We start from the raw sequence: 27,798 nt of genomic DNA on the forward strand, positions 1-27,798 counted from the left end.
TGGCCCCACGTGACCTGGGGGGGACGTCGCTGCGTGTCTCTCTCTTCGGGTCCCCGCCCGCGGCGCAGACGGGAGGGGGGGCGCGGATCCATCATGGCGTCCATGCAGGTGAGGAGCTAGCGGCGGAGCCGGGGAGGAGAGTTGCCGGGCGGGACCTTGGAGTAGGGAGAGCGGCGTTTCCGGGTGACCGGAGCAGCTCCTGGCGGGAGGGGAGGTTCGGGCAGCTGGGCGGGGGAAGCTGCGGGAGGGGCGGCGGTTGGTGGGGAGGTTCTGGGGTGTCCGTGGATACAGTGGCGGGGGGGGGGAATAGGAAGGTACCTCTCCTCGGGGCATGGGGGGCACTATAAACACCCCCCCCACACACACCCACACCACGTGTCTGGGGGGGGATGTGGCAGACACCCCGCTCCCGGGGGAGTTCTGGTAGAGAGACCCCCCCCCTTAGTCTGCGAGGAAGAGGTATGGTGGAAAAGACCTCCCCCTCCCAGCTCCCCTGGAGAGTGTGTGAAGATGGGATGAGGTTCTCCCCCCCCCCCCCCCCGGAATGTGTAGGGAATGGAGGATGTGATAGAGAGAACCCCCTTCCTGTCCCCTAGGTGCATGTAAGGATCCTTCGGGGTACTGCAGAGAGACTCCCAATGTCTTCCTAAGGGAGGTTATGAAGATGGGAGAGGGCATGGCAGCCTGAGGTTGGGGTGGGTCTCACAAAAAGACAGCCTTGATATCAGGAGTCGGTGGTGGGTGGGGAGGGGAGTCTTCCCAATAAGAGGGAACAGCAGGATGGCTGACTGGCTGCTTGGGCTTGGCTGCAGTGGGTGTAATAACATGAAATGTCCTGCTGCTGTGACAGGTTTCTACCAGAATTTCTTTTTTCTCTCTACCTTTTGTGGATAAGTTTTTAGATGGTGGCAGTTGAAACAGCTGTGGAGGTTTTGATTACTTTCTCTGTGCAACACACTAAATTTGAAGGTAGAAGTGTCCACATTTACAGTGTTAGGACAGGGTTATGAAATGTTCTGAGAAAAGTGAGACGAGTGATAACAAACATGAACAGTCATGGAATTGAATTATTTCACTCATAACAAAGTGGTGCCTTTTTTCTTAACAAATTTTCACATCTCCTTTATCTCTGAAAAATTAATACTTCTTTTTGCCTTTTATTTTTCCTTTCTGGAGCAGTGTCCTCTGCCCAATTTCTTATCTTTTCCCTTTTGTTTTTTACTCTTACCTTCTGAGCCAGTGGACTTCAAAGTGAAACAAACTAATTCAATGGCCAAAAAAACCCTGTTACCATGAGTTAAGATTGCCTGGTGGTATGTCAAACTCAAACGTCTGAAAACTAGGAAATGCAGTGAGGGCTGCCCATGCAACCTGGCCACCTCCTCACTATTGTACCTAGGCCTCACCACTGCAACCAGGGAATGCATCTCTCTGAAAACTGTGCTCCATGGTGTACAAACATTTCTGTTTATTACTTCTTCCCCTCTTATAACCTGACTCATCCAGTGCCTGGAGCAAAGTACAACTGTGTTACAATGGAATAGTGTTCGGGTGCTTTGGTGGAGCTGGCAGGGTGCTGTGAGCCCCCAACTCTCTTGCTGCCCCTGCCATAACCTGGTTCCTCTCACTGCAGCCCCAAACCCTTCTCTCCCTATTCCTCCACTCTTTCGCCCCCTTCCTTCTCAAAACCATTCATATCTAATTTTTCTCCCAAAGACTTCGGTTACATTCAGTCCCCACCTACCCCCACATTTGTACAATTTGAGAGTTATAGATGGCAGTCTCTTAGCCACATAGCCCCAAAGTCCTTTCATCTTAGGGTGGGACTTGTGATTAATTTATCTTTAATTGTTAATTGAAGGGTGAGCTCCCAGCAGTCAAGAGGTCTGTGATTCAACCAGTCATTTGTATTGTTCAATTTAACAGTACAAGGCAGTAGAAGGAAACAGGTTTTTTGTTTGGTTTTTTTGGGGAGGGGGTGGGAGGGGAGGCGAGGCGCTGCCTCATGGGAACTCCTTGGTCAGATTACCCCAAGTTTGGGTCGTTACTGTTAACCTACACCCTGAAAGACACACCAAAGGCATTCCCATTCACCATTTGGAATATAGAGTACTTACAAGAATTAGAATTTTACAGCATATAAAATGGCAGGAGTGGAAACCCTCTAGCTCAGGGGTCTCAAACTCAATTTACTTTAGGGCCAGTGCCTGTCCTCAAATCCTCCCAGCGGGCCAATAATGTCACTCATGCTGCCCAGACCCCGCCCCCCCACAACTCCGCCCCCCACCTACCTAAGGTTCTGGGAGGGAATTTGGGTCGGGGAGGAGGTCTGGGGTAGGAGATTGGGGTGCAGGCTCTGGCGGAGAGTTTGGGTGCAGAAGGGGTGAGAGGTTGGGCTCTGGGAGTGAGTTTGGGGTGGGAAGGGGGTGGGGGTGCAGGTTCTGGGAGGGAGGGGATCAGGGAGTGGTGCTTACCTGGGGCTCCGAGGTGGGGCGGGCTCGGAGGCCTCTGCATGTTGCCACCCCCAGGCACCACCCCTGCAGCTCCCCATTGGCTGCAGGGGCGCTTGGGGCAGGGGCAGCATGTGGAGGCACAGCCCTCCCCGGAGCCCTAGGGAGGGGCTGGAAGACATGTGGAGCAAGCAAGCAGACACTGCTTAGCTCCGCTGTGCTGCTGGGGCCCCGGGCCATTTTAAATCTCCTAGGGTGGCGAGCACCCAGGGGCGGCAGGTGGGGCCAAGGGAGAGACCCGGCTCCAAAACTGCTGGAGCCCCGCAGGCCACGTTGGGGACGTTCGCGGGTGGCAGATGGCCCGCGGGCTGTGAGTTTGAGACCCCTGCTCTAGCTGTTCTTCTGTATTGGTGCATGCACAGTGTAAAAATAGACACTTTCTTAACTACTGTTCTCAAATTGGGTCCCTCCAAAATTTAGTGAGTACCATGCACTACCTTGGGTAAAATTTGACCGGTTGAACCATTTTGACTCATAGCTCAGTAATAGTTTGATCTCCAGTGCTGGGCAAAAAAAACAAAACAAAACAAAACACCCAGAAACTTTTTCTAAAATGTCTGTTTTTGGGGGGACTGATATCTCTGGAACTCCTGGATCAAATGACTCCAAATTTGGGTCACTGACTCTTGACCCTCCAGAGAGACACAAAATTTCAAAAAGATCCAACTAAGCATGCTTTTAGAGGACCTAGAAACATTGACTTTTCAACAGATGTCATGACGTAACCTTAACTATAGTGGTGTTTCTACACTACCACTCAGACAGCCCACAGAGAAGATGTACCAACTGGAGCAAAACACATATGGCTGTGCTGATACCCAGCTTTAGGGTTTATAACTTGGAGTAATATGAATAAGTGAAAAAATAATAATAAAGCTAGGAAATTATGTGAGTGAAATGTATTAGACTCTGGAATGGTCTCCCAAGAAAGTAATGGAAGTCCAGTTTTATGAGTCATTTAAAACAAGACTGGATAAAGCACATGAGAACATACAGTACCAGACAATCCCAATTTAGCAGGAAGATGTGCTAATAGATCTTTTGTCTCCATTTTCTGTAAGAATCTGTATGCCAGATTATTTTTGCAGTTTGGTCTTTATTTAACCTTCAGAATTCTTTCTGCAGCTTAGTTTTGACTAATTACAAATTATTATGTCCCCAAAAGTTTCTATTAAAAAAAAAAAAAAAGTCTGTAGAGAGGTATAAACACTATGTAGAAGAGACTGTTGTGAAGCTTTAAGGAGATACAACCTGGGGCTTGGGATACCAGGGTTCTGTTCATGTATTTGCCACTGGTCTGTGTTGTGAAATAATCTGTACAAGAGCACAGCTGTTTTTCAGTTTGCCTGTCTGTAAAAGGGAGATGACTGCTGCCTTTGTAAAGCACTTTGAGATCCACAGATCCAAAGTGCTATCTAGTATTAATAATAATGTTTTAGCTAGTGTCTGTTTCTTGGAAAATATGGCAGTCTAATTTAGTTCTTGTTTTTATATTATAGATGTTAATCTCGAGGGTATCTGTTAAACTCACTGATAGTGTCTAAGGGACCCCTTATTTCCCTAGGCCTTTTGATCAGGGAATCCAGGGAGCTAGTGCAGCATTGTTTTTGTTTCCATCTTACTAATTATGTAGCCTTTTAAAACACATTTTTAGAGCACATTTTTGTAACGTTTTCTTGAAGTTGAGAGATTCTGTTCAGTTATTTAATGAAAAGTCTACAAAATGGAAGAGAAGCTTTTGATTTAGAGTGAATGTTAAACAATTAAGAACAGAAGGGATCTTTAAACTGTCTAAAATACTTTGTGTTTTGTTGATATCTGTTTAACTTTAATGACTAATATATTGGCTAGAGGAAGTCTTTGGTAAAGATTGAACAACCCAGTTACTCCAGTTAAAGTGTGAAAGTTGATAATATAGATTTTGAGGCCCTCAATACCTGCAGCAAGCAAGGGAAGATCAGAATTGTTATTCCTCATTCCTTCTGAGGTACAAAACGAGCAGGAGAAAAACCTTTAAGCAAAACCAAAAACCCTCCCACAAACCTTTCAGTTCCCTTTAATGATGAAGATTCTCTAGTAAGTTTTTTAAAAAAAATCCTTTTTAGGTCATCTTTAAAACTAGACTGGAACAAGTACGTGAGAATAGGTTATGTGACATTTTCGATCTCCAGTGTCTGATTCTAAAAATCACGTCAAGTATTAAATCTAGTTCTCTCTGCAATAGGTTGTCCGCTATTTTTATTTGGGACCTGATTATCAGGGGACTTGTTTAAATTTTAAAATAACTTTGATCCACAAACTTATTGAGGTTTTATTTGGTTATAGTAAGATATCTTGATGTAGTTGCTGTTGTATATAATATAACAATGTAATAGACATTCCTTATTCAAGAAATGATCCTATATTTAATTATACTACATCAGTGGTCCCCAAACTCTGGGGCATGCTCTCCTGTGGGGGTGTGCGGCAGGGCCCAGGTCAGCCCCTATGTGGGGGTGGTGAGGAAGTGCCACCCAGGTTCACTTGGGCCCCATCCCAGCTCTGACCCAGCCACAGCTCTACTTCGCCCCCTGTTTGAAATTATTTGAATTTGAAGTTATTTGAAAGTTATGAATGTCGCATTATATCGGACCGCATTATATAGGGGTAGAGGTGTACCTAAAGAGCATATTTATGTACCGAAGTTACTTAGGAGCACAAGTCTTATTGACTTTAAACTGAAAACTCTGGTAGAGAGAGAGAGCCTGGTTGAGCCTGGTTTTAGCTTTCTTGAGCTGTGGAAGTTCAAAATAGCATGGTGTGTTCCCTTACCACTTCTGTGTCAGAGCTTGTGGCATTCTTACAGTAGGGATATTAATGAGGCCCTGGACTTGTCTTTTGCAGAATAGATGAGGATTAGGTGTGAAATTTGTTAGACGAAAATTCCCCCACCCCTTTTGTGCCTGGGGCTGGCTCAGGCTTTGTCTCCCCCTCCCAGGGCCAGCTCCAGGCACCAGCTAAGGAAGCGCGTGCCTGGGGCGGCCCCTGTGAAGGGGCGGCATTTCAGTTAATCTTGGGGCAGCGCTTTGGCAGCTCTCTGGCCACCATTTTTTTTTTCCCCTTCCTTTTTTGCTTTGGCAGTCCAGGCGGTGGTTTGCTTTGGTTGGTTGATTGGTTTTTTTTTTTGCTTGGGGTGGCAAAAAAGCTCGAGCCAGCTCTGCCCCCTCCACCACCACCCCTTGGGGTTGTGTAGTAATTTTTGTTGTCAGAAGGGGTCACAGTACAATGAAGTTTGAGACCCTCTAGTGTAGTTAATCTGCCTCTCAGAGAGGCGGTAGCTAGGTCAATAAAGAATTCTTCCATCAACTTAACTGCATCTGTGGTGGGGGTTAGGTCGACCCAACTACATCACACAGAGCGCAAAATTTTTCACAGCCCTGAGCTAGGTCTATCTAATATTTTAGTGTAGACCAGGCCTAAGACTATAAAATTTGAAGAAAGTAAAAAAAACTAGTGATGTGTAAATGAAAAAGAGTAAATTTAAATTAAGAAAAAACAAAATGAAAATATTAAAAAAAAACCCAGGATTTTATTCACCTTGAGACCTAATGTAGTCTAGGTCGAAGTTAAATTCTTTGAAACAGCATGTTTATTGCTTTCTGTCTATAAATTCCACCCTCACCCCTTGGTTAAAGGAGTGGTGGTTGGAGGGGTAGACTATGAAATTAGTAATGTGCAATAATTTAAAATGGATTTTATTGGATTTTTCTGGGGAGGGGGGTGTGACAAAACATATTACAAGGTCTTTTATATGCAGAGAAGGTGATCTGAAAGCTAAGTCAGATTTTCGGCCTACTAACTTTGATGTGATTTCTTTTAAGACACAGAGAGAAAAATCACTGACTGTTCTGCTGTAAATAATAATAATAAAGTGCTGAGATATTTTTAAATGGTTGGTCTGGAGCTACCAAAAAAAGTGGCTTTACTGTTTAATATATTTTCAATAAAATCTTTGTGCAGGCTGACAATTTGAGGGCCAGTTCTCAGATTATTTGGAACAATTGAGTGCTCGACTCAGGCAAAAACGCCTTTATAATCAGAAGTTTATTAGCACCATTTACCTCAGGTACAGATAGAATCTTATAGATAAAATAGGAAATTCATTGGATCTGACTAAAGAAATGTATCACTAAGTTATACCAATAAATAAAAACCAGCAGGATCTTATTAAAGGGGAAAAGGCAAAATACCACATTTATTGTGAATACAGAAAGAATCATAGTAAGCAGTTAGTTATAGCTATAACATTCCATTCAATTTCATATTTATTCACACATTCATTCATTCATTCATTCACACACACACACACAGGTTCTGCAAGGGGGTTGTTATAGGTTTCAGAGTAGTAGCCGTGTTAGTCTGTATTCGCAAAAAGAAAAGGAGTACTTGTGGCACCTTAGAGACTAACCAATTTACTTGAGCATAAGCTTTCGTGAGCTACAGTTCACTTTATCGGATGCATAAAGGGGAAAGTACAGCAGATTTTATATATACACACAGACCATGAAAAAAAAAAACAACATTGTAAGGAGAGTGATCACTTAAGATGAGCTATTACCAGCAGGAGAGTGGGGTATGGGGAGAGAAAACCTTTGGAAATGATAATCGAGGTGGGCCATTTCCAGCATATTTCCAGGAGTTAACAAGAACGTCTGAGGAACAGTGAGGGGGGGGGGGGGGAAATAAACAAGGGGAAATAGTTTCACTTAGTATAATGACTCAACCACTCCCAGTCTCTATTCAAGCCTAAGTTAATTGTATCCAATTTGCGAATTAATTCCAATGCAGCAGTCTCTCGTTGGAGTCTGTTTTCGAAGTTTTTTTGTTGAAGGATACTCACTCTGAGATCAGAAATCGAGTGACCAGAGAGATTGAAGTGTTCTCTGACTGGTTTATGAATGTTCTAATTCTTGACATCTGATTTGTGTCCATTTATTCTTTTACGTAGAAACTGTCCAGTTTGACAAATGTACATGGCAGAGGAGCATCGCCGGCACATGATGGCATAGATCACATTGGTAGATGTGCAGGTGCACGAGCCTCTGACATTGTGGCTCATGTGATTAGGCCTTATGATGGTGTCCCCTGAATAGAAATGTGGATACAGTTGGCAACAGGCTTTGTTGTAAGGATAGGTTCCTGGGTTAGTGGTTCTGTTGTGTGGTGTGTGGTTGCTAGTGAGTATTTGCTTCAGGCTGGGGGGCTGTCTGTAAGCAAGGATTGGCCTGTCTCCCAAGATCTGTGAGAGTGATGGGTCGTCCTTCAGGATAGGTTGTAGGGCCTAATCACATCAGCCACGCTATCAGAGACTCGTTCACCTGCACATCTACCAATGTGATATATGCCATCATGTGCCAGCAATGCCCCTCTGCCATGTACACTGGTCAAACTGGACAGTTTCTACGTAAAAGAATAAATGGACACAAATCAGACGTCAAGAATTAGAACATTCGAAAACCAGTTGGAGAACACTTCAATCTCTCTGGTCACTCGATTACGGACCTAAAAGTGGCAATACTTCAACAAAAAAACTTCAAAAACAGACTCCAATGAGAGACTGCTGAATTGGAATTAATTTGCAAACTGGATACAATTAACTTAGGCTTGAATAGAGACTGGGAGCGGATGGGTCATTACACAAAGTAAAACTATTTCCCCATGTTTATAGTTAATAGCTTAATTTTGACCTAATTGCTTTACATTTGACCTATGCACAAGATTTTAGTTTATATCTCTGGAATATTTGAAGAATGTTATTCTGTTAGGCTCATTAGGGTGAAGAAAAGACTGATGCAGATGCCAAACTTCTTAAAGAACCCATTTTTTCACTTTTAACTCAGCCTAATAGATGTTCTTCTAAATTTGCAGAATTCATTCTCTGTTCTTTTTTTTTTTTATACACAAGTCTGAATCACGGCTTTAAGTGCAAAATGGTATTCCACCTTAAGTAAGGAGCCATGATTGCTCTTACTATGGAGGTGCCAAAGTCTTTGCTAAGTACCATTATGTTATCTGCTTCTCTTGCTTTAACTTAATAACTGTTCTGATATATTGTAAATATATTTAACAAGCTGTTTCACTCTCAAATTGGGTTTGTCAGCCATAAGCGGATTAATCTGGCACCTAATTAGGCCTTTTATGCGTATACCATAATCCAGTTTGGATTGACAGTAGCCAATAATATATTGTAAATATAATTGGAATTTATATAAATGAGAACATGATTGAGTTTGAGGCTTATGACTTTTCTCTGAATCTAACCAATTATAATAGACTGTTTAATTTTTGTGGCAGGAAGCTAGCTCCCTTTCTTCGTCCTGAGGCACATTTTCTGTACTTCAGGTTTTCAGAAGATAGTTGGCAAAAAGAGTTTATTGTTTTGCTTTTATTAAACAGCAAAATGTACTGTAAATTAATTAGCTTTATTGTAATATATAGTTTATGCAATATTTCAAATCCTATTTATATTCTTTTTAGAAGAGACTACAGAAAGAACTGTTGGCTTTGCAGAATGACCCACCTCCAGGAATGACTTTAAATGAAAAGAGTGTTCAAAATTCAATTACACAGTGAGTGTGTAAATACTTTTCATATTTTCTACATTAGCTCAAATTATAGACAAGTGAAATATTATTTTTTCTAGAGTAATAATTGCTCCTGTTGATCCATGGATATAAAAAATGTGATATGGTTCACAAGTACACTGTTTAATATGCTCACTAGTAACTGATAAACTGGGTTATAATCTACAGTATGATACATTTCACTGTCTGGGTCAATGATGCTTGCACTTTTTTATTCTATAAAAAAAAAAAAAAATTTTTTTTGTCTGGAATTTTTTTAAAAATCAGCCTAAATGTGCCTATGCATTATCTGACAGAACAGAATTAAATTCTGGCAAACCATTCTAGATCAAAAGTATTAATCTAAAGTAGTTTGACATTATCTACATTTTGCATTAAATCAAGTGGGTATCCCTCTTAGTCAACAATCTCTCATTTGGATTTCCTTTGTCTGTTCGGTGTGCCCAAATAATTCTGAACTCAGGAGAGCAAAATCTGAAGGGATGCTAAACATTCAGTTTTATCTAAAACTGCACTGAAGGTGATGAGAGATCAGTCCATGCTTTGACATCAACAGGAATGGGGAAAAGACTATAAGCAAACTATACCTTTCACTCCTAAATACATCAGTCACTGCCATCAAGGTAGATTTTGACATTAAATCATGATGCGGGGGAAACTGAAGCAGAAGGAAATAAATATTGTGATTTATTGAAATGTCACACGGCTATTGTATGATCCAGAGAAAGGTCCATGTTCTGTATGGCCCTTGTAGCATGTGGCAATGGGTTAAAAGAATAGAGGAGAGTAAGATATTGAACTACAGCAAGTGTGGATGAGTGGTCTACATGAATATTAAAATAGGTTGAGGGTAAGATGATGGGAACCAAGAGCAAATCTTCAGACTCTTTCAGGAAACTAATTATGGAGAGTGATGGTATGATCTGAATATTTTTGTGTTTTTTCAAAAATAAAGTGTAAGCTGGTATATGCTTTTATTTGCCATTGTATCTGTGTGTCTGAAAAAAATGTGTACACTAGAAAGGTTTTATTCGCATCAATGTGGGGTGTCCATTACATTAAGCAGCAAAGCCATAAGTGAGATATGTAGATCATCATAAGGGAATGTTGATAAAACTTGGAGCATATCTGACATGTATCATTGAGACAATATAGACATGCAACCCTCTGACACCATTTTTAGTTACTTTTCAAAATAGTTGGACTTTAACTATGCATTTTCTGCCTTTTAGACAGTTTTTCCCTTTAAGTTACTGATTATATATATTTATATATTTACAGGTACCTTTTTGGCCTATCAGTTTCTTTTATTGTTGCACAACCTTTAAAGAGGAGCTCAGTGATTGAAGTAGATTAGTTTGCAAATCAGTTACTACTTTTGTAGTGTGCTATTTGTCTTGCTAACCTTCACATTCTCTTTGTTGCTAAGTTCTATATAGCATCATAAGTGACATTTTTGCAGATGTGAGTCAGGGAAAGGAGCATGCCCCTTTTGATTCTGATTTAATGTTAGTAAACTGCATGTTATTTGTGACATTTCTATTAAATTTCCCTGGCAAAAAAGTAAAATAAAATGGAAAGGGAGTCTGCTTTCATTTGAGGAAGGGGATAGAAATCATCATCACACAGGTTGTAGACTTGGTAATGAGACTGGGGGGTGGACATATTACCAGTCTTTCAACTTGGGCTTTACTTCTCTTGTGAGTACAAATAGGCATTTTATAGGGAAACACATTTGTATTTATTTCCTTGGGCACTGCTGCTTGTATAATCTACAACACTATAACAAAGATTGAGTATATAAAATACCAAACTTGTTTCTCACATACGGAGGTTTGGTGTTAATTTCCATTTGTATTTACTTTTGCTTTCATGGTCATTGTGATACCGAAGCATAGTTCAGTAGTGGTGCCATAATAGGTAGTTCATTCCGTTATTCTTTTATATTTTATTTTAAATTGCTGGATTAAATTAATAAAGATTTCTGTCTGTTTTTTAGGTGGATCGTAGATATGGAAGGTGCTCCAGGTACATTATATGAAGGGGAGAAATTTCAGCTTCTATTTAAGTTCAGTGGTCGATATCCCTTTGATTCTCCTCAGGTAATTAGTTTCTCTCTCCCTCCCGCTTACCTCCCATTTTTTTAGATTATAACTGCATGGCATATGCTGAATATGCATTGTCCACACTTCTCGTAATTTTAAGGTTCTGTGTTAGTTACATGGGTTTCAATTGTACACTCAATTGTGCAGTTGCCACCGCTTTTAAACATGTTTCTGCAGTGGAGAAATATGTCCACTTGTTCTCCTAGGAAGAACAGAGTAAATCTGACATTTCTGAGTGTCACTTGAATCCTCTTGGGGATTTTTTCTGACCAATGAAAGAGCAACACAGGGGCAGTGATTCTCTGCTTTTGGAATGTAGAAATAGAGTGGATGATAAACTTTTTTTCCTCTATTCTTGCCTCCAAACCCCGGTGCTGCTCCTTAATGTCACTTTCCTTGCAGTTTCCCTAGCAGTACCAACAGGAGCAGCAGAGAAGTACTGTAGGTAGGACCACAGCTGTGATTGTGGCAGGGGAGCACAAACATAGGTGTTGTGGCATGGTAGGAGAAGCTTGATAATCTATTGGTACTACATGAGTTAAGGAACAAACTTGGTTCATTTTTTCTTGAATCAGCAGCAGGAGCTGCAGAGGAAGTGCACTGTCCTGTTGGAAAGGTTGCTGTGTTGATCTCTAGTGACATCAAACCAACTAAAGGAGCAATTTCAATGCTGAGCTACATTCACCCTCCACAACCAGAGGGAAGGTTACAAAGTGTGGCTTTCAAGGGGAAGGTGGGTAGGCAGAAAACCCTCTCTTTACCCCCTGAAAAAAGGAGGAAAAGCCTGGAGTGAGAGTACTTTAGTCTTCATGTCCATTCAGTTTTGACCTCTCAGCTGAAAGTTCTGAGTTCGTGAATTAGTACTAATTGTGGTGGTTTCTATGGAGACATATTTATTGCAACTCATTCAAAAAGCCATACGAAAAGCTTAACCACAAAGATATGTTTAGGTACTGTGGTAAAAACTAGAATGCTGACTTTTCAGTCTTAGGTTTTAAGGAACAAACTGGCACCTGCACATCTGCACCCATCAGGTTTGCAGTGAAGTACTCATAGGTGATCCACAAGAGGGTAGCCACTTTCATTTGGTTCCAAGTAGGTACTCTTTGTACTCATTACCCAAAGTGTGTGTGTGGCTGTGTGCAACTTATTGTAAAACAGTAAACAGACCAATACATGTACACTGGTTAGTACAGAAAACAATTAAGTATTTAAGTAATGGATGCTTGACTGTTGAAGATAGCCAGAACTCCCTTAATAAAAATTCTGCCATATAATAAGTGCATCTTGTATAATTTAACACCTTGATTCAAAAAAAAGTGCATATATAGTGTAAAATAACAGTTTAAACTTCTGTCACTTAAGCACTCAGTTGTTTTCTGTCTCAAATGTATGTTGTCTCATAGTGTGCATGCATTTGCTTACTGAGTTGTGCATAGGTTTTATTTTTTGAAAGGAGAGACATTAGTTTGAAAAAGAAATATATTGCTGGATATCTGAAAAAATAAAACCTTCAGTATTTTAGGAATCCCAGTAATAGCAGTATAAAAGTGCAAAGTGAAGTGAGGAGGGTGGTCTTGTGGTTAAGGCATTGGGCTGGAACTCAGAAGATCTGACTTCATTTCCTGTAACAGGGAGGTCCTAGGTGACATTGCGCAGGTTGTTTAATTTTTCTGCATCAGTTCCCCATCTATAAACTGGTGATGAGGATGCTTCCCTACCTCATGGGATGTTGTGAGAATGTATCCATAAAATATTTGGGAAGCTCTCACATAGTAGGCCATAAAAATATATAGATAAAAGGGAGTTATTACATCATCTGGTGATGGCTGAATACTGTGGGAAGTTGTTGATGGTTGGGTGAGGGGATTGGATGAAGAGTTGAGTAATGCTGGCTGCTGAGGGTGCTTCTTTCCCTCCACTTCCCTTGTCCCGTCTTTGAATTCTGGGTCAATTTTATATTTGATTAGTGATAGAAGGTTGACTTACGGGCAGTAGTTTCCACGATCACTCTTCTTTCCTTGTTTTGACCATGGCAATGTGACTCTAATTTGATTCCTGTCTATTTCTGAACACTTTTTTTCTTGTGTTGTTTTGTCCACCTCAAAATCATCCTTCAGATAGAGTATAATCTAAAATTGTATATTTCATATGTGGCAGCATTCTGTGGTTTTATAAATCACAACTTTTTGTTAGTCTGTAGCATTAATTACCAAGGTTTTTTTTTTTTCTGCTGGGAAAATCAGTTTCCCAGAACTTACATTTCTATTGTATTTGTTGTTAGGAGACTTACTTATTTATGAATCTCGTGGTATTTCCAGTTGAATAATGTTGTAGATTATGGAACCACTGAAACACAGTGTGGTGGGTAGCCAGTCCATAGTCCTTTCTCTATAGAAGAATAAGATGAGGCTTTAAGACTGAGAAAATTTTCATGAAAGCTTTGTGATGTGTTTATATCGCTATAATTTAGAGAAGCTGTCTTTGCACGTTTCTGTGCTGTACTGCTCTTTATAAGTAGTGATTACATTTAACCTTTCAGTTCTTCACACTAGTTCTTTCTGTCATAAGTACAAGTCATTTTGGACCAGATTCTGCCATCCTTATGTTAATTAGTACCTTACTCAGCAAAAAGTCTTGCTGAAATCAATGGAACTACAAACAGAGTAAGATACTTCTCAGGGTAAGAAAAGATGGCACAATCTGGCTTTTGAATATAAGGCATTACTGTTTCCAGAAGACACAAGCACGTCTGTTTCTCATTTAAATGTTAACAAATGCTAACCGTATTTTATTCTTTTTTAGGTCATGTTTACTGGTGACAATATTCCTGTTCATCCTCATGTTTATAGCAATGGTCATATCTGTTTATCCATTCTAACAGAAGACTGGTCCCCAGCTCTCTCAGTGCAATCGGTTTGTCTTAGCATTATTAGCATGCTTTCCAGCTGCAAAGAAAAGGTATGTTTGTTTTTTTTATAACGCACTCAGAGTAAAATAAATGAAAGCTGCAAGTTTTCTACTTTTTCCAAAGTCTATATTTCTCACACTTGAATAATATTACCTTTTTTCTAATATGCAAACAAATATACCGTAAACTAAAACACTGAAACGTTTTGAGTAGTGCAGATGTTGACTTGTTATAAAGATTTTGTAGGAGGAAATAATTTTCTATTTGTAAAGAACCAAATTAATTGCAGTAGGATACATTAATAGGTTATTTTTTCTCATCCTTCATTTTTCCAGTTTGTTCCCTTAGCACAGGTGAGCCCACACAGCTGACAGTAAATTTTTGTCTCTAAAGTAAGCAGATATGGCACTTGGAGCAGATCCACTGAGGCTCAATTTTTTTACATAAAAATTTTTCAGAGTAAGATCACACTTCAAATTGGAGTTAGATTTGTTTTACAGCAGTCAGTTCTGGAATGATGCTGTTTTGCCAGATGTCTATTCTCACCACATCACAATTTCAGTTCTGATTATTTGCAGGAAAATATATATTATTGGGTACAAAACAATGCTTATAACTATTTATTATTTCTGTGACTCTTCCCTTTTCACTGTGACCACCCCTCTGAAAAAAGTCACGAAGTACACTACTCATTAGGCTATTGATAGGTGTAACCCAAGTCCATCTGGTCAATCTCACCAAGCTATGAGAGACTTCATATAGACTGGGATTCAAAACTATACTTGTGACACATTGAAGCCAAACTTCAAAAGTATTTTAGTTTGATAGTGGTTTTAGTTACATTTGCTTTTGCAGATAAGAGTGAATAATTTAGTTTTCTTTGTCCAAACGTTCTGAAAAATTTGCAGACTTTTTTGCTCTGTCTGGGTTTCCCTGCTTAAAGTTCTTGCTAAAAGGGTGCTAAAGTGACTTTCCTGATCAGTGTAGACAGGGCCTAGTCCTACTTTTAACACATTTTACTAAATGTATGACATTTATTTTTTGAATGTAAAAGTTTATTTAAATAGATAATATTATGTAAGTGATATATTGATTATTTGATTATTTTTAGGTTTTTTTTCTATTGCAGAGGCGACCTCCAGATAATTCATTTTATGTAAGAACATGTAACAAAAATCCAAAGAAAACAAAATGGTGGTATCATGGTAAGTATTTAATTTGGAGTAGGCATTTCAGAGGACTGCTAGGCTGAGTGCAAAAGAGTAACAATACAAAGTAGGATTTTAAGTAATTTTAAACACTTAAGCTTAGCGAATTTGGAACATAAAAACTTTTCCCAGGACACCAAATAAAAGATTTTTGTAAAGGAATAAATTATATTTTAGTAGGAAAACTGAGTTAGGGTTTTAAATATGCAAACTTAAATGGATATTTGTAGACCAGATCAGGATCTAAAACAGAAGTTTAAGAGTGGAGAAAATCAGTCAGAATAATTGGTTGATTCTACTCGCATTGTGAATTTTTATGAGCAACAGATTTTGGAAATTGCTGATACAAATAAAAAGAAGCTGAAAGTAAGAGACATGAAAAAGAAAAGATGTATGATGATTAGTGCTTCTAAAGTTGTTTGGGAACAAATTGAGTAAAGATCCTAGCTATAGCAATTCTAGATGAATACTAAAGAGGTTAGCAAAACCAGAATGCTTTTCTATGTAATTTGAATGTAATTATTTTAATATGATAACTCTGATCTATTAAATATAATCATGTGTTGGTAAAGTACATTTAATACAATGTTCTCTGAAATAAGTGTATATGGGATATTTTAATTGAAGAATAAATATCTTGGATGATTGTCATTACTTGGCATTGGAAGACTTGCTGCAACTCACCCCAAAAAAGTGCACCCTGGAGCTGTTTTCCCCTGATTTTCAGAATTAGAGTTCCTAAGATTCTTCAGTTTAAATACTCTTTTCTAGTAGAATTTGACGTAGGGTATTACTCTGTTTCCAATGAGAATTGAACAGTATCAGCTGCACTGATATATATTTTGGTAACTTTAATCTGTTTATCGTTTGCATGTACATTATCTTATTTTCAGTTTAAAAATTGAGCCCAGAGTTAAAGAATAGCAAATCCTGTCATCCACAAGACTAATGTGATGTTTCAGGAACATTTCAATAATCACATCCCCTTTCTTCTCTTGTAACATGTTTTTTCTGTTGCTCTGGTTAATTCTGGAGAAATATATAATACTTTTTTCTTGAGGATGTGAGCACTGAAGAATTATCCCTGAAACTAGATGGGCATACAATACCAAAAATGCAAAGTTTTAAGTGCGTGGGTTCCAGAATCTGGGGAAATGAAGGATAAAATTAGAGCTAAGATAATAAATGCCTGGCTCAAATGGAGAGCTATAAGTGGTGTAATATGTTACAGGACGAAACCAGTAAGATTGAAAGGGAAAGTCTATAAAACTTTCAGTTTTAATGTATGGCCCTGAGTGTTGGGCAACAAAAAAACATGAGTAAACAATCTGTTCCACAAAAATGTCAAGGTTGAGAGATGAGTGGCGTAACCAAGAACACGTGAGGAATGTGTGTGTTAAGAGAAGTACTCAAAGGTAATGCCCATAAACAAAAAAATGAGGGAGTGCAGGCTAATGTGGCTTTGTCATGTAAAAAGCAATTCTGACAACTATGTGGGTAAGGAACAGAACAAGACTGAAGGAAAAAGATGAGAGGCCAACCCAAGAAGAAGTGGAGGGATGTTATAAAGGAAGATGTTAGGGTATGATGTGAAATAAAATATGGCATTGAACAGAGCACAGAGCGAGAGGATTTGATGGAATTGACACAAGGAAGATTTTTTTCTTAATTATCTTATTTCCTCTTGGTAGTCATCTTCCAAGAAGACTAGCTAATAGTTTTCATTTTGTGATGAGATCTACTCTAATTTTAATCTTAATTTGTGTCAGAGAAGATGAGACTCTTCTTTAGGATTTAGGGCTGAAGTCTCTGCAGGGTAGCAATCTCTAGGTGCTACTCCAGTTTTCCTACAAGTGAAAAATTGGATTTGAGAGTGAAAATCTATCTATAAAAATAAACATGATTATCTGATTCTGAAAATTGATCACTAGCGGTTGTATAGTGGCTAAACTTCTATTTCCATTCAACTAGTCATCAAATAGATTCATAGATACTAAGGTCAGAAGGGACCATTATGATCATCTAATCTGACCTCCTGCACAACGCAGGCCACATAATCTCACCCACCCACTCCTGCGAAAAACCTCTCACCTATGTCTGGGCTATTGAAGTCCTCAAGTCGTGGTTTAAAGACTTCAATGAACAGAGAATCCTCCAGCAAGTGACCCGTGCCCCATGCTACAGAGGATGGCGAAAAACCTCCAGGGCCTCTTCCAATCTGCCCTGGAGGAAAATTCCTTCCCGACCCCAAATATGGCGATCAGCTAAACCCTGAGCATATGGGCAAGATTCACCTGCCAGATAAATGGTTCTTTACACAGTGGAAAATTCTCCAGCCATTCTTTTCTGCTTGAAAGGCAGAAAAATCAAGTAATTGCAGAACAAAACTGGGTAACAGTAGATAAAAATAGAGAGAGATCAACTCAAACTTGGGAAGGTTACAGTCAGGAAAGGACAAGTCTGTTTAAAAAATGGCTCATGCTGCTGAAATTGGAAAGTTTTCACATATATAACACCTAAATCAATTTTAACTTCCTTTCCTAGTTGCTAATTATCAAAGATGTGATGGTCTCCTCTTTGCTCAGTTCTTTAAAAGTAAGTGTCAATTCTGGAGCAATACTGGACTATTAAATTTTAAATTTGTCTCGGAGCTTGTCTATCTGGTGAGTTACTGCATAGCAAACCAGGATGTGAATTTACAGAACACTAGCTTGCTGCGAACTATCTGGCAATGTGAAACCTGCTACTGACTACTAAATGTACCGTAGTGTGCTTTGAGGTGTTCAGGTTTCAAGAGAACCTGTTACTCCTGGGGGAAGTCTGTGCCACTGGGCACGTGCAGAATTAATGTCCCCCGCAGATTTCTTTGCTTCCTCGCAGAAAAAGATGGGGAAGCAAAGGGAAGCCTCAAGAGCAGTCACGCGCCCCTTCTCAGCAGCGTGAGTGTGTCATTTCAGGCCCCCGGAGCAGCTGTCAGAGGTAAATCATCACAGGAGGGAAGTGGGGCTGGGGATATCCCAGCTGCTGGCTCCTACCCTGCGCTGGGTTCAGCTGTTAGTCCTGGCTGGGCTGGGGGCAGAGGAAGATAGGACTTCCTCTTCCCCTGCAAGGAGCAGACTGGGCTGAGTCAGACCCACCCCCTGAAACCTCCCTGGCTGCAGGAAGTTACCCTACTCCTCCTCCCCCCCCCCCAGCCCCCATTTTCAGCCACAGGAGGAGGGGTCACTGTACAGGGAGGTGCTCCCCTGTCTACCAAATCCCTGTGTCTGGACCCCCCTCACACCCAGACTCCCCCCCCCCCCCTGCACCCCTTCCCCCTGCATTGGACTCAACCCCCACCAATCTCCACTACCGCTTGCATCCAGAGCTCTGCTGAGCCCCTGCCCTGCACCCAGACCACCCCCTATTGAGCTCACCCAGATGATCCCCCTGCATCCCAACCCCACTGAGCCCCAACCAGCTGCACCCAGACCTCCACTCCCCCCAGCACCCAGACATCCCTGCTGAGCCCCCTCACATGCGGACCCCCTGCAGACTCCCATTCCCCCTGCGCTCAGAACACCCCAACAAGCCCCTGTACGTCCAGATCCCCCCCAGACCCCTTACTGAGTTGCCTAGACCAAGATTGCCCCCCCTCCACACACAACTCTCTCACCCCACACCTGGATCCCCCTCCCCCACACTAAGCCCCTCCACACTTGGATCCTGCCAGGCTAAGCCTGCTTGCCCCACACCTGGGCAAGTGTGAGACTCTGTCCCTCTCATTTACTATCTTGGTGCACCAGTGATGGAGGGGCAGGGCCCTGGGATGTTTCTGTGGCAGACCCAGCTCTTGCCTGTGTCAGGGTCAGGTGCAGCCTCACTGCTGAGTCCGTGTCCCTCGGTGGGAGGTGAGGGGCGGCAGGGTGATCTCCCATTGCTGTGCAGCCAGTGGCCTTTGCTCCCCACTACTATGCTGGAGCCTCCACATTTATTTATTGATGAATAAAATATGCAGATTTTTTGCAGAATTTTAGAATATAGTGTTCAGAAATTTTATTTTTTTTGGCACAGAATGTTTAATGTTTTGGTCCAGAATTCCCTCAGGAGTATCCTATATTGCCCTTACTATCCTCTCTTCTTAATTGCACGTACTGTAGTTAAAAATCCTCTGCTGCTGCTATATGACAATGGCACCAGCAGGGAAGTTAAAAGGAGATTGTTTAAAATCTAATGCCTTTGATTGAAGATGTGCTGAATTGTGGGAAGTTGGGAAGCTTAGCTTGAGAGCTGATCTTCCTGCTTCTGCAGAAGAGCTGTCCTCAGCCTTATATGCTCTTAAGAAGTTATGATCTGCCCTTTTCAAAGGAAGAGGAAGCAGTCAGTCCCATTTTTCCATCTCCCTATTGCAGGGGAACAAAACATTTTCCCCTTCTCCAAGAAGTAGTTGGTATTCCGATCATAGCCACGCAAGTCGGAATAACGCTTATGTGGGAGCCTTTATAGTGACACAGGCATATGGTTGTTCTCAGATCTGCCTTCACCCCATCTGATTGTTGCTCTTTGGGGATTTTGTCTCAGATTCCAAAAAAACAGTGTCACTTAAGGTGTCTGATGTGTGTTCATGAGCCTCGCCTACCTAGGCAGGACATAGATTCCTGTGGAAGCTGGATGGTGTTTGTCCCCAAACAGTGTTGTTGATTGCTGCTGCTTTTCCTGGGAAGTGCTTTTCCTGACACCCTTACAGGACTATCTGTAAATGGTTCAGATACTTGCTCTTTACCTCCAATGCATCCTGTCCAACTTGTAAACAAAGAGTTTTAGTTCTTCACCCTCCTTCTGGTGCTATGAAGTCTTCTTTTCATGTACTGTTACCAAGGACAGAGTATCTTGCCATCAGGATGGATTGGGGAGTATATTTAATTTAAAATAAAAACATTTTTTTAAGTTTAGTGTGTACAGAAATATTGATAAGGTCAACACTCATTTTTTTTATTTAGGCTTAAACAGTTTCTTGTAGCCTTTATTATGTACATTTTAAGACAATACTTTTCTCACCTCAGAATTAGATATACATGCAAAAACAGATAAGGCAAGAAAAGTAAACGGCCAGATTACCTCTCCTGAGGACAGAGACTCTTTTCAGATCTCTGGTATGTTTTCCCCGTGTCTTCTCCACTCTCTTGTTAATCACTTATCTTGTATCCCTTGTTCGATAACGTTGTGCAGACTCCGTTTACCAAGTTACCTCATCTGTGTACCTATATAATTAAAATATTCTCATGCATAAATCACAATAACTAACCTGAACTAATACATTTTTGCATTATCCTGCTAAAACTTACTTTTATCTGTCTACTTCTATCTAATCTCTGCTGTCACCACCTCTGGCTCTGTCCAGTTCTTACCTTACAATAGCAGTTATCCTTCTTACTGATCTATTTTTATGGCCTTGAGCTTTTACTTGTTAGCTTGTCTTGTTGCAGGGGCCACACCTGGAGCCTCTTGTCACTCTGTTTCATCTTGCTATTTACATAGACCAAAAGTTTCACAAATAAGACACAGAACCCAAGTGTCACGGTTTACACAACCTTGAAGCAGTTTCAGCTGAGTTCTGAAATGCTGCATCAGTAGAAACGCATTCAAAAAGCCAAAATTCCTTTATATATTCTTATTCTTATAATACTACATTTATAACATTCATTTCTCCAACATTATTTGACATATATTTGAGTAAGACATTTCATTACACAGTTCTCTAAAAAGAGGTGAATAACTCCACTGTAAGATGAGATTTGGAAGAGATTTTAAAAGGCAGAAATATCTGCAGTAGCATTGGGAACTATGGGAGGGGAAAAAAAGCCTGACAAAACTGGCATTTCCTTTGGAGTATGAATGGGTTTTTCCCCCTCGTGTGCTTTAGAGTATGTCTACACTGCAGTAAAACATCTGTGGCTGGCCCATGTCAGTTCACTTGGCTTGGAGGACTATAACACTGCAATGTAGGCATTTGGGCTCAAGCTGGAGTTTGGGCTCTGGGACCATCCCATCTTGCTGGATCCCAAAGCCCACAGGCTGAGCCCAAGTCAGGTGACACAGGCCAGCCACAGCTGTTTTATTGACATGTAGACATATCCTCTGAGACAGATCCAAGCTTAATTTATTCAACTGTCTATAACTTAGACCATTTTTGTGGACATATTGAAAGTCTTCCAATGACTTTTGGAATATTCGGAAACAAGAAACACATCTGAAAGTTAGTGTGTTACCATTAATATTGTGTTTTACTAGGGAACTGTGTGGGAGCAATTACATAAATTTTTTTTCCATCAATTCAATGTATGTGAAAGACTTTAGGTTTACAATGTCAACTTTATTACACCAACTACAGTTTTTGTGGTTGTTCCTAAGACACACTCATTTGTGGCAGAGAATAGCAATCTTCTCCCCTTCTGTTGAAGCGGCAAAAAGTCCTGTGGCACCTTATAGACTAACAGACGTATTGGAGCATAAGCTTTTGTGGGTGAATACCCACTTCGTCGGATGCATGCTTCTATTGAAGTTTATGTTTACCACCTTCTCATACAACTGTATGTAATTTTGTAATATATCTTGCCTATGTTGGTCAGGAAGCCACTTCTTGAGTAATCCAGCTTGTCAAATAACTTTTTTCAAATAAATGGTGAAAAATCTTGTGTAGTTTGAACTCAGTTGTAGGTGACAGTATGGTTTGCTCAAAATGTGGCCTCCCTAGTATTTTTTCTTGTTTGCAAAGTCTGTGTATTTCTTTAATCTCTCAAGAGCATTTCTTAGTCATCAAAAGCTCAAAGCATCAAAACTAAGATGCGTAGTGTGTACAGTGAAGGGGCAAAATGGTGAGAAGAAACAGATTTTTAATTTCAGGTTTACAGTGGATTGTCTGGATCGTTAAATATTGAATACAAAATATTTAATATGAAAAATAACGGTCTTTTGTAATGAGATTAGTATATACCAACATTAATCAATCATAATTTTGATAAACACATTTTTCCTAAAGTCACTATGTATCACTGGGCAAAGTTTCATAGTTTTTTATCTTGCTTTGTAATCTGAATTCAATTTCCTTAAAACAGCAGTGTTAGACATTTGTTGTACTTTCACCTATGTGGTAACGTATATGCTAGGAGTTGCGTCTGCATCTGTACCTCTCAGAAAATTGGGATTTGAATGTATATTTGTTTTCCATAAATCTTTTTTTGTTTTAAAGATGACACCTGTTGATGTCACCACTTTGTGATCCTCCAAGCAGAAGATTGTCCTACTGAGAAAATGAGCACTTTGATCATTCAGTCTTTGAACTTTAACCTTTGACTGGAAGTGACCTATAGACAATGAAGACTACTTCCTTTGACTGCATTTTTACTAGTGTGCATTCTGGGCGCATGTTGATCGCTGGTTCAGCCCATGCAACTTGACATGCTTTTATTAGTCATACAGTATTAATGCAGGTGTCTGGAAATGTCAGAAAAATTCCATTTATTTTTATTTTTAAGCTTTTGGCAGAAATCCAGGTCTTCATGTATTGTGCAATAACCGTTGAACTCCTTGGCGGTTTTATGGCATCCATTGCCGGCAATGGATGTTATACCAAGAAAAGTTTTGATCCTGCTGCAAAATAAATTGATTGGATGGTAGGGCTTATGGAAAGTTTCAGATATTTTGGGATTATAAGCAAGGGATTCAACATTACTTTGAAACCATCCCATTCTTTTATATTTGGATTCTGTGCCATGTGATCGCAAAACTAGCAGCATAATTAACATGCTTCGCTAAAGGACTGTAATAAGATCATATTTATTAAATTGTTTATCTGCTGTCAAATTGTTTTGACGTGGAAGGTTTTCAAGAGACATTGGGAGAGAGGTACAATGTTATCCCTATGGTGAAATAAAAATACCTTTTTTGTATGGTAGTTACTCATATCTCTAAAGCAAAGATATGAGTAATAATTGGGTATGAGTGGCTTAATCAAGACTTACTTTTGGAGATACAAGAAGATGGCAGTGATATAATTAAATTTGCTGCAGTCCACAATTGGGCCTGTAATTTGTACATTAGAACTTTTTTCCATGTAGATTGCACACTGTTACTTCCTGCTAGCCATCAGCATGAGCCCTACTGCCTACACAATATTTCATTTATTTATGTGTTTGAAAACAATCCATATAACATTTTTGTTTGTTGCTGTTTTTGTTGTTGTATGTCATGTTTGAATGTTACAAAACAATATTTTGATTGAAAAGCTTTGTCAGAATATATTTTCTTGTAAATTATTTCTTTACCTTGTAAGCATCATCCTGTCTTTAATCCTGTACTATAAAGAAAGAAATACATTTTTGACAGAGGCTTAATGTTTTGACACAAAAGTGTGGACCTTTTTATTTAAGTTTAGACAAAAGTATATTTTCTTAACTTGCTTGTCCTACAGGCATAACAATTTTTTTCCAGCTTTTTCTTCACAAAACTTTAATTACAGCTAGATTAACTTTTTTCTACAGAGAAATAATTGTTGAAAAATAGGTAATTGTTCTCACCACTGTGTAATTTTATGATACTACAACTAGGATGTCTTTTTAGGAAGCACTGATGTCTTTTATAAACTTATTACCTTTACACATATGCAACATTTCTATAACAATGCTGTTTTTACTGTTGCCTTATTGTTGACTCCTTAAAAAAAATGTAGTCAATAAACAAATGTCTAAATCAAATAACCATTTACTTTATTTTTAAAATAAGAACCAGAAACAGCTAAACTTAAAAAAAAAAAATAGAACAAAAAATTGGCTAAAAATATTCAAATATTTTTTTACTGCTGTAGAATTGACAAATTGTATAGCCTTGTACATACTTCTGTATGTTATCTAATGTTTAAAATATAAATTTTAAAAAGTGTAAATGGTGAACTCAGGGTGGGTAGAAGTCAAATGGATCAGCTTTGTACAGCCATTGAATTATGGATATTATCAGTAAAGTAGGGCTACTATACTATCTTTTCTATTATATTAGAAACCCTTTTTGGCCTTTAAAACTCAACAGTAAAAAGTAGTTGTGAATATAAATTTGGTGTACATATACTTTCACAATAAACACTTTTTTTTAAAAGGGGGGAAAAATCTGTCAGTTTTTGTTGAGCCAAAAATCACTTTCAGAATTGAAACAGTTGTGCTCCTAATTATAACTAACTTGTATTTAGCATGAATTTGCAGATGTAAGTTAATCATAACAATCCAATTATTAGTATCTGCAAACTGTTACTATGCATGAGCAGTAACTTTTTATGAATATTTAATCTATTTCTTATTAACTTACTTGCTCTGTATTACTGATTGACTTGATTGATGTATCTTGCAAAATTCCATGTATTTCTCTTCCTACAGCTGGTTCACATAATGGATCATGTCAAATATTCACTTGCTAATCCACAGTAAAGAAATGGTACTGTGACACAACTTAATGCCTCTGAAAGAATTGTTACAATGCATCATGTCAAAGATTGATGTAATTGTTTTCATACTGTGGATTGTGATAATACAATATAATAGTTTGAAGAAGCTTTATAATGTACTGCATCTTATCAAAGATACATGCTGTAGTGTTTAGCATTATACTTTGATTCACCTATCAGCACCATTGTATGGATTAACATAGAGATGAATAAGTAAATAATCAAATAGCTGGTCTCATTTATGCTGCTGTTTAAAACAAAAGGAAATATGAAAACCGTGTTAAAGTAACATGGATATTCTTATTTAAAACCAAAAAAGCAAGGTATATTAGAAGAGAAAGCATAACAAGTTAACTGTCTTGGATTCCGAGTGCTGTTGCTGTTTGATAAATAAAATTCACCCTGTAGAGAGGACCAGCACAAAGCCTGTGCACCACTTAAGTCCTGAAAATAGTGAAATTACTCTGATAGTGCTGTGCTGTCTCAAAATAGAGTTTACATTAGATGTAAGTGGCGTTGGCCCTCCCCATGGGTGAATTTTGCCATGTGTGTTGAACTCTTGTCTGTCAGTGGGAGTTCCTCATATGAAGTGGCAACAGAATTTGCTCCAAACTACCTTGCTTTGCTTTTACATCAATATTCAGATTGTTTATACATTTGTTTTCTGTTTAGTGTGTTTATACCATAACACAATAAATACTTATTTTTAAAATAGATCAGTGCCCTTGAATGGAAATAAGTGTGACCCCTACATGGTGAAGTACAGAAGCATTTCCCGTACTTCATTTAGCTGTCTGACACAGCTGTCAGAGTGATTGCAAAATGATGCAATGGAAATCGAGATGAGTTTACATAACACTGATGTGCTTAACCTTCTCCTCCTCAACTATATATTGCAAAGGCATAAGGAAATACTTTCTTTACATTTGAATACTTTAATATGGAAGGGAGAATATCCACTAGATTATCATGCTGCTTTGGGGCTATTTTTTAGTTTGTGTTGATATTTATATACACTTATGTAATTGTTTTGGTGTCCTTTTGGCAAGCACTTTAAATACTGAATGGGGAGCAGGAATATTGTAGACTCTTTTGTTTGCTTTGTGGGAAGAGAGATTATATTACTTCAGAGTACATTTTTGGACTGTTCTGGGAAGACGTTTATATTGCATCACATCAATAAATTTTTTCAGTTTTGTGTGGTTCCTACTTCAGAAAGGCATGAAAACTCATCTTCCACTTCAGAGGAAAAGGGAAATCTCTTAGTATCCAAAAACGAATTCTGTAAAAAGTAAGGTCTTTTCAATATTTGTGATTGGTGATGACTTATTATTTTAGATTTTTTTGGTGTTTGTTATCTTTCTTTTCTTAAAATCTAGCACAACATAGTTAAAATTTGAGATGAGTGTACGTTAAAGTGACCTTTACTGTATGTTCTATAACAGAAACCAAATGACAGCTGAACTCCCTTTTCCTACAACTCATTTATGTAAGGATCAAAAGTTAATTAAACTGAGCAATGGGAGGAGAAGAGAGATTGACTTTGGTTGATATGTATGTACACTTAGTTGTTGATATGTGATCGTGTGGCAGCCTAATGTTTCCACAACTCCTACAATGGGAATTTTAAGGGAATGGAATTTTGGATATCTTTGTAAAACTGTAAGAGATTAAAGGTATTATGTGCTTTAAACTCTCAAAATAAATAATTCAGTGTCACAAATTTTAAAATGTTTGGCTACTGCTGCTATATTTTAATTTTGATTTTTTCAATAGCAGTACTGTATATTCTGTGCTTACATATTTTTCATCATTTTATTTTTCTTCCCGTTATGATCCTCTATTCTGTATTCTAAAGGATATTCATCAGATTATTGGGCATTTTTAGTTTAATTTTCCATAGTGGATTAAACATCTTTGGAGCTTTTTATGTTGTATTCCTTTTTTTAAATAAATGTATAGGTCAAGATTATTTTAAAACACTGTAATTTGAAAATAAACATTGTGAAACTGTTCCCTTGGAAAACAATTCCCTTTGTTAGTGAAGGCAAGAATTGGTAAAGGCAGTGGATCATTTTCCTATTTGTTAAACATCTGGAAGAGTAAGAGTATCTACACACTAAAATGAGATTGTACAACCCTGTTGTCCTTCCAGCACTAGTGTACACCTCAGAAATGTGGCAGATGGTGAAAGTACACAAAAGGAAGCTGAATGCACTCCACTGGTGTTTAAGAAGAATATTGTAAATTCATTGGAGAGATTGTGTAATCAATGTGGAAGTGCTGTACTGCAAGGTTCAGCAGACTGTGGGCTCAATGATTGGATGTAGATGGTGATGTGGTTTGGTCATTTCATTAGGCTGCCCTATGGTAGAAGCACAAGGTACATCTTAAATTGGATTCTATTTGGAGGGAAGAGAAGGCATGGAGGGCAAAGAATGACCTATCTCAGGACTCTCAAAGGATACAGCCATCATGGAGACAACTTACGATGGAGTCGTATGTATATGTTGTCCTCCAAAAGATAGTTGGTTCATTCTTGATTTCAGTAGGTGAAAGAGCTTTCTGGGAGACTGCACCTTATTCCAGCTGTTCACTGGATCCCAGTGTTCCCCCATGAGCTGGGATGGTTGAAGGAATGCTGGGACCCAGGTAAACCATGACAATTTCTCAGGGAGGTGGGAGATGGGAAGGGGGAATTGGCCGGCATCTTGGCATTGCTGCCAATATTCTCTGTGCACTGCTGTCTTGAGTTTAGGTGTCTGATACCAAAGTTGGGCATCTTGATATCTTACTGTTCCATGCTTAATTGGGCTTGCTGCTTGTGTTGTCTGATCTGCTGCTTTCTTTGACGCAGTACTTTCCCACCTACCCCTTTTATTTCAGATATGATATCGGTGGAGGGAGAATGTCTATCCAGCACCTTCAAACCTTCTCAGTGCATTAGAACAATGTCCAAGACTGGCAATCAT

At 39.2% G+C, this 27,798-nt stretch overlaps 1 protein-coding gene across 3 annotated transcripts; it reads left to right on the forward strand.

Moving 5' to 3' along the window:
* UBE2W (ubiquitin conjugating enzyme E2 W) lies at positions 1-26,786 on the forward strand. 3 transcript variants are annotated; one of them, XM_074944223.1, is made up of 7 exons: positions 1-108; positions 9,027-9,118; positions 11,133-11,235; positions 14,044-14,199; positions 15,279-15,354; positions 20,400-20,489; positions 22,586-26,786. In XM_074944223.1, the coding sequence occupies exons 1-7, from the start codon at positions 94-96 to the stop codon at positions 22,597-22,599; spliced, it is 546 nt and encodes a 181-aa protein (XP_074800324.1). In that variant the 5' UTR covers positions 1-93; the 3' UTR covers positions 22,600-26,786. The 3 variants fall into 3 exon arrangements, with proteins under 3 accessions (XP_074800324.1, XP_074800325.1, XP_074800326.1); XM_074944224.1 differs by lacking the exon at positions 20,400-20,489 and having other exon boundaries at positions 15,261-15,354; XM_074944225.1 differs by lacking the exon at positions 20,400-20,489.
* Positions 26,787-27,798: the final 1,012 nt, after the last annotated feature.

The sequence above is a fragment of the Natator depressus genome, chromosome 2 (assembly GCF_965152275.1).
Source record: "Natator depressus isolate rNatDep1 chromosome 2, rNatDep2.hap1, whole genome shotgun sequence".
NCBI classification, from domain to species: Eukaryota; Metazoa; Chordata; order Testudines; family Cheloniidae; genus Natator; species Natator depressus.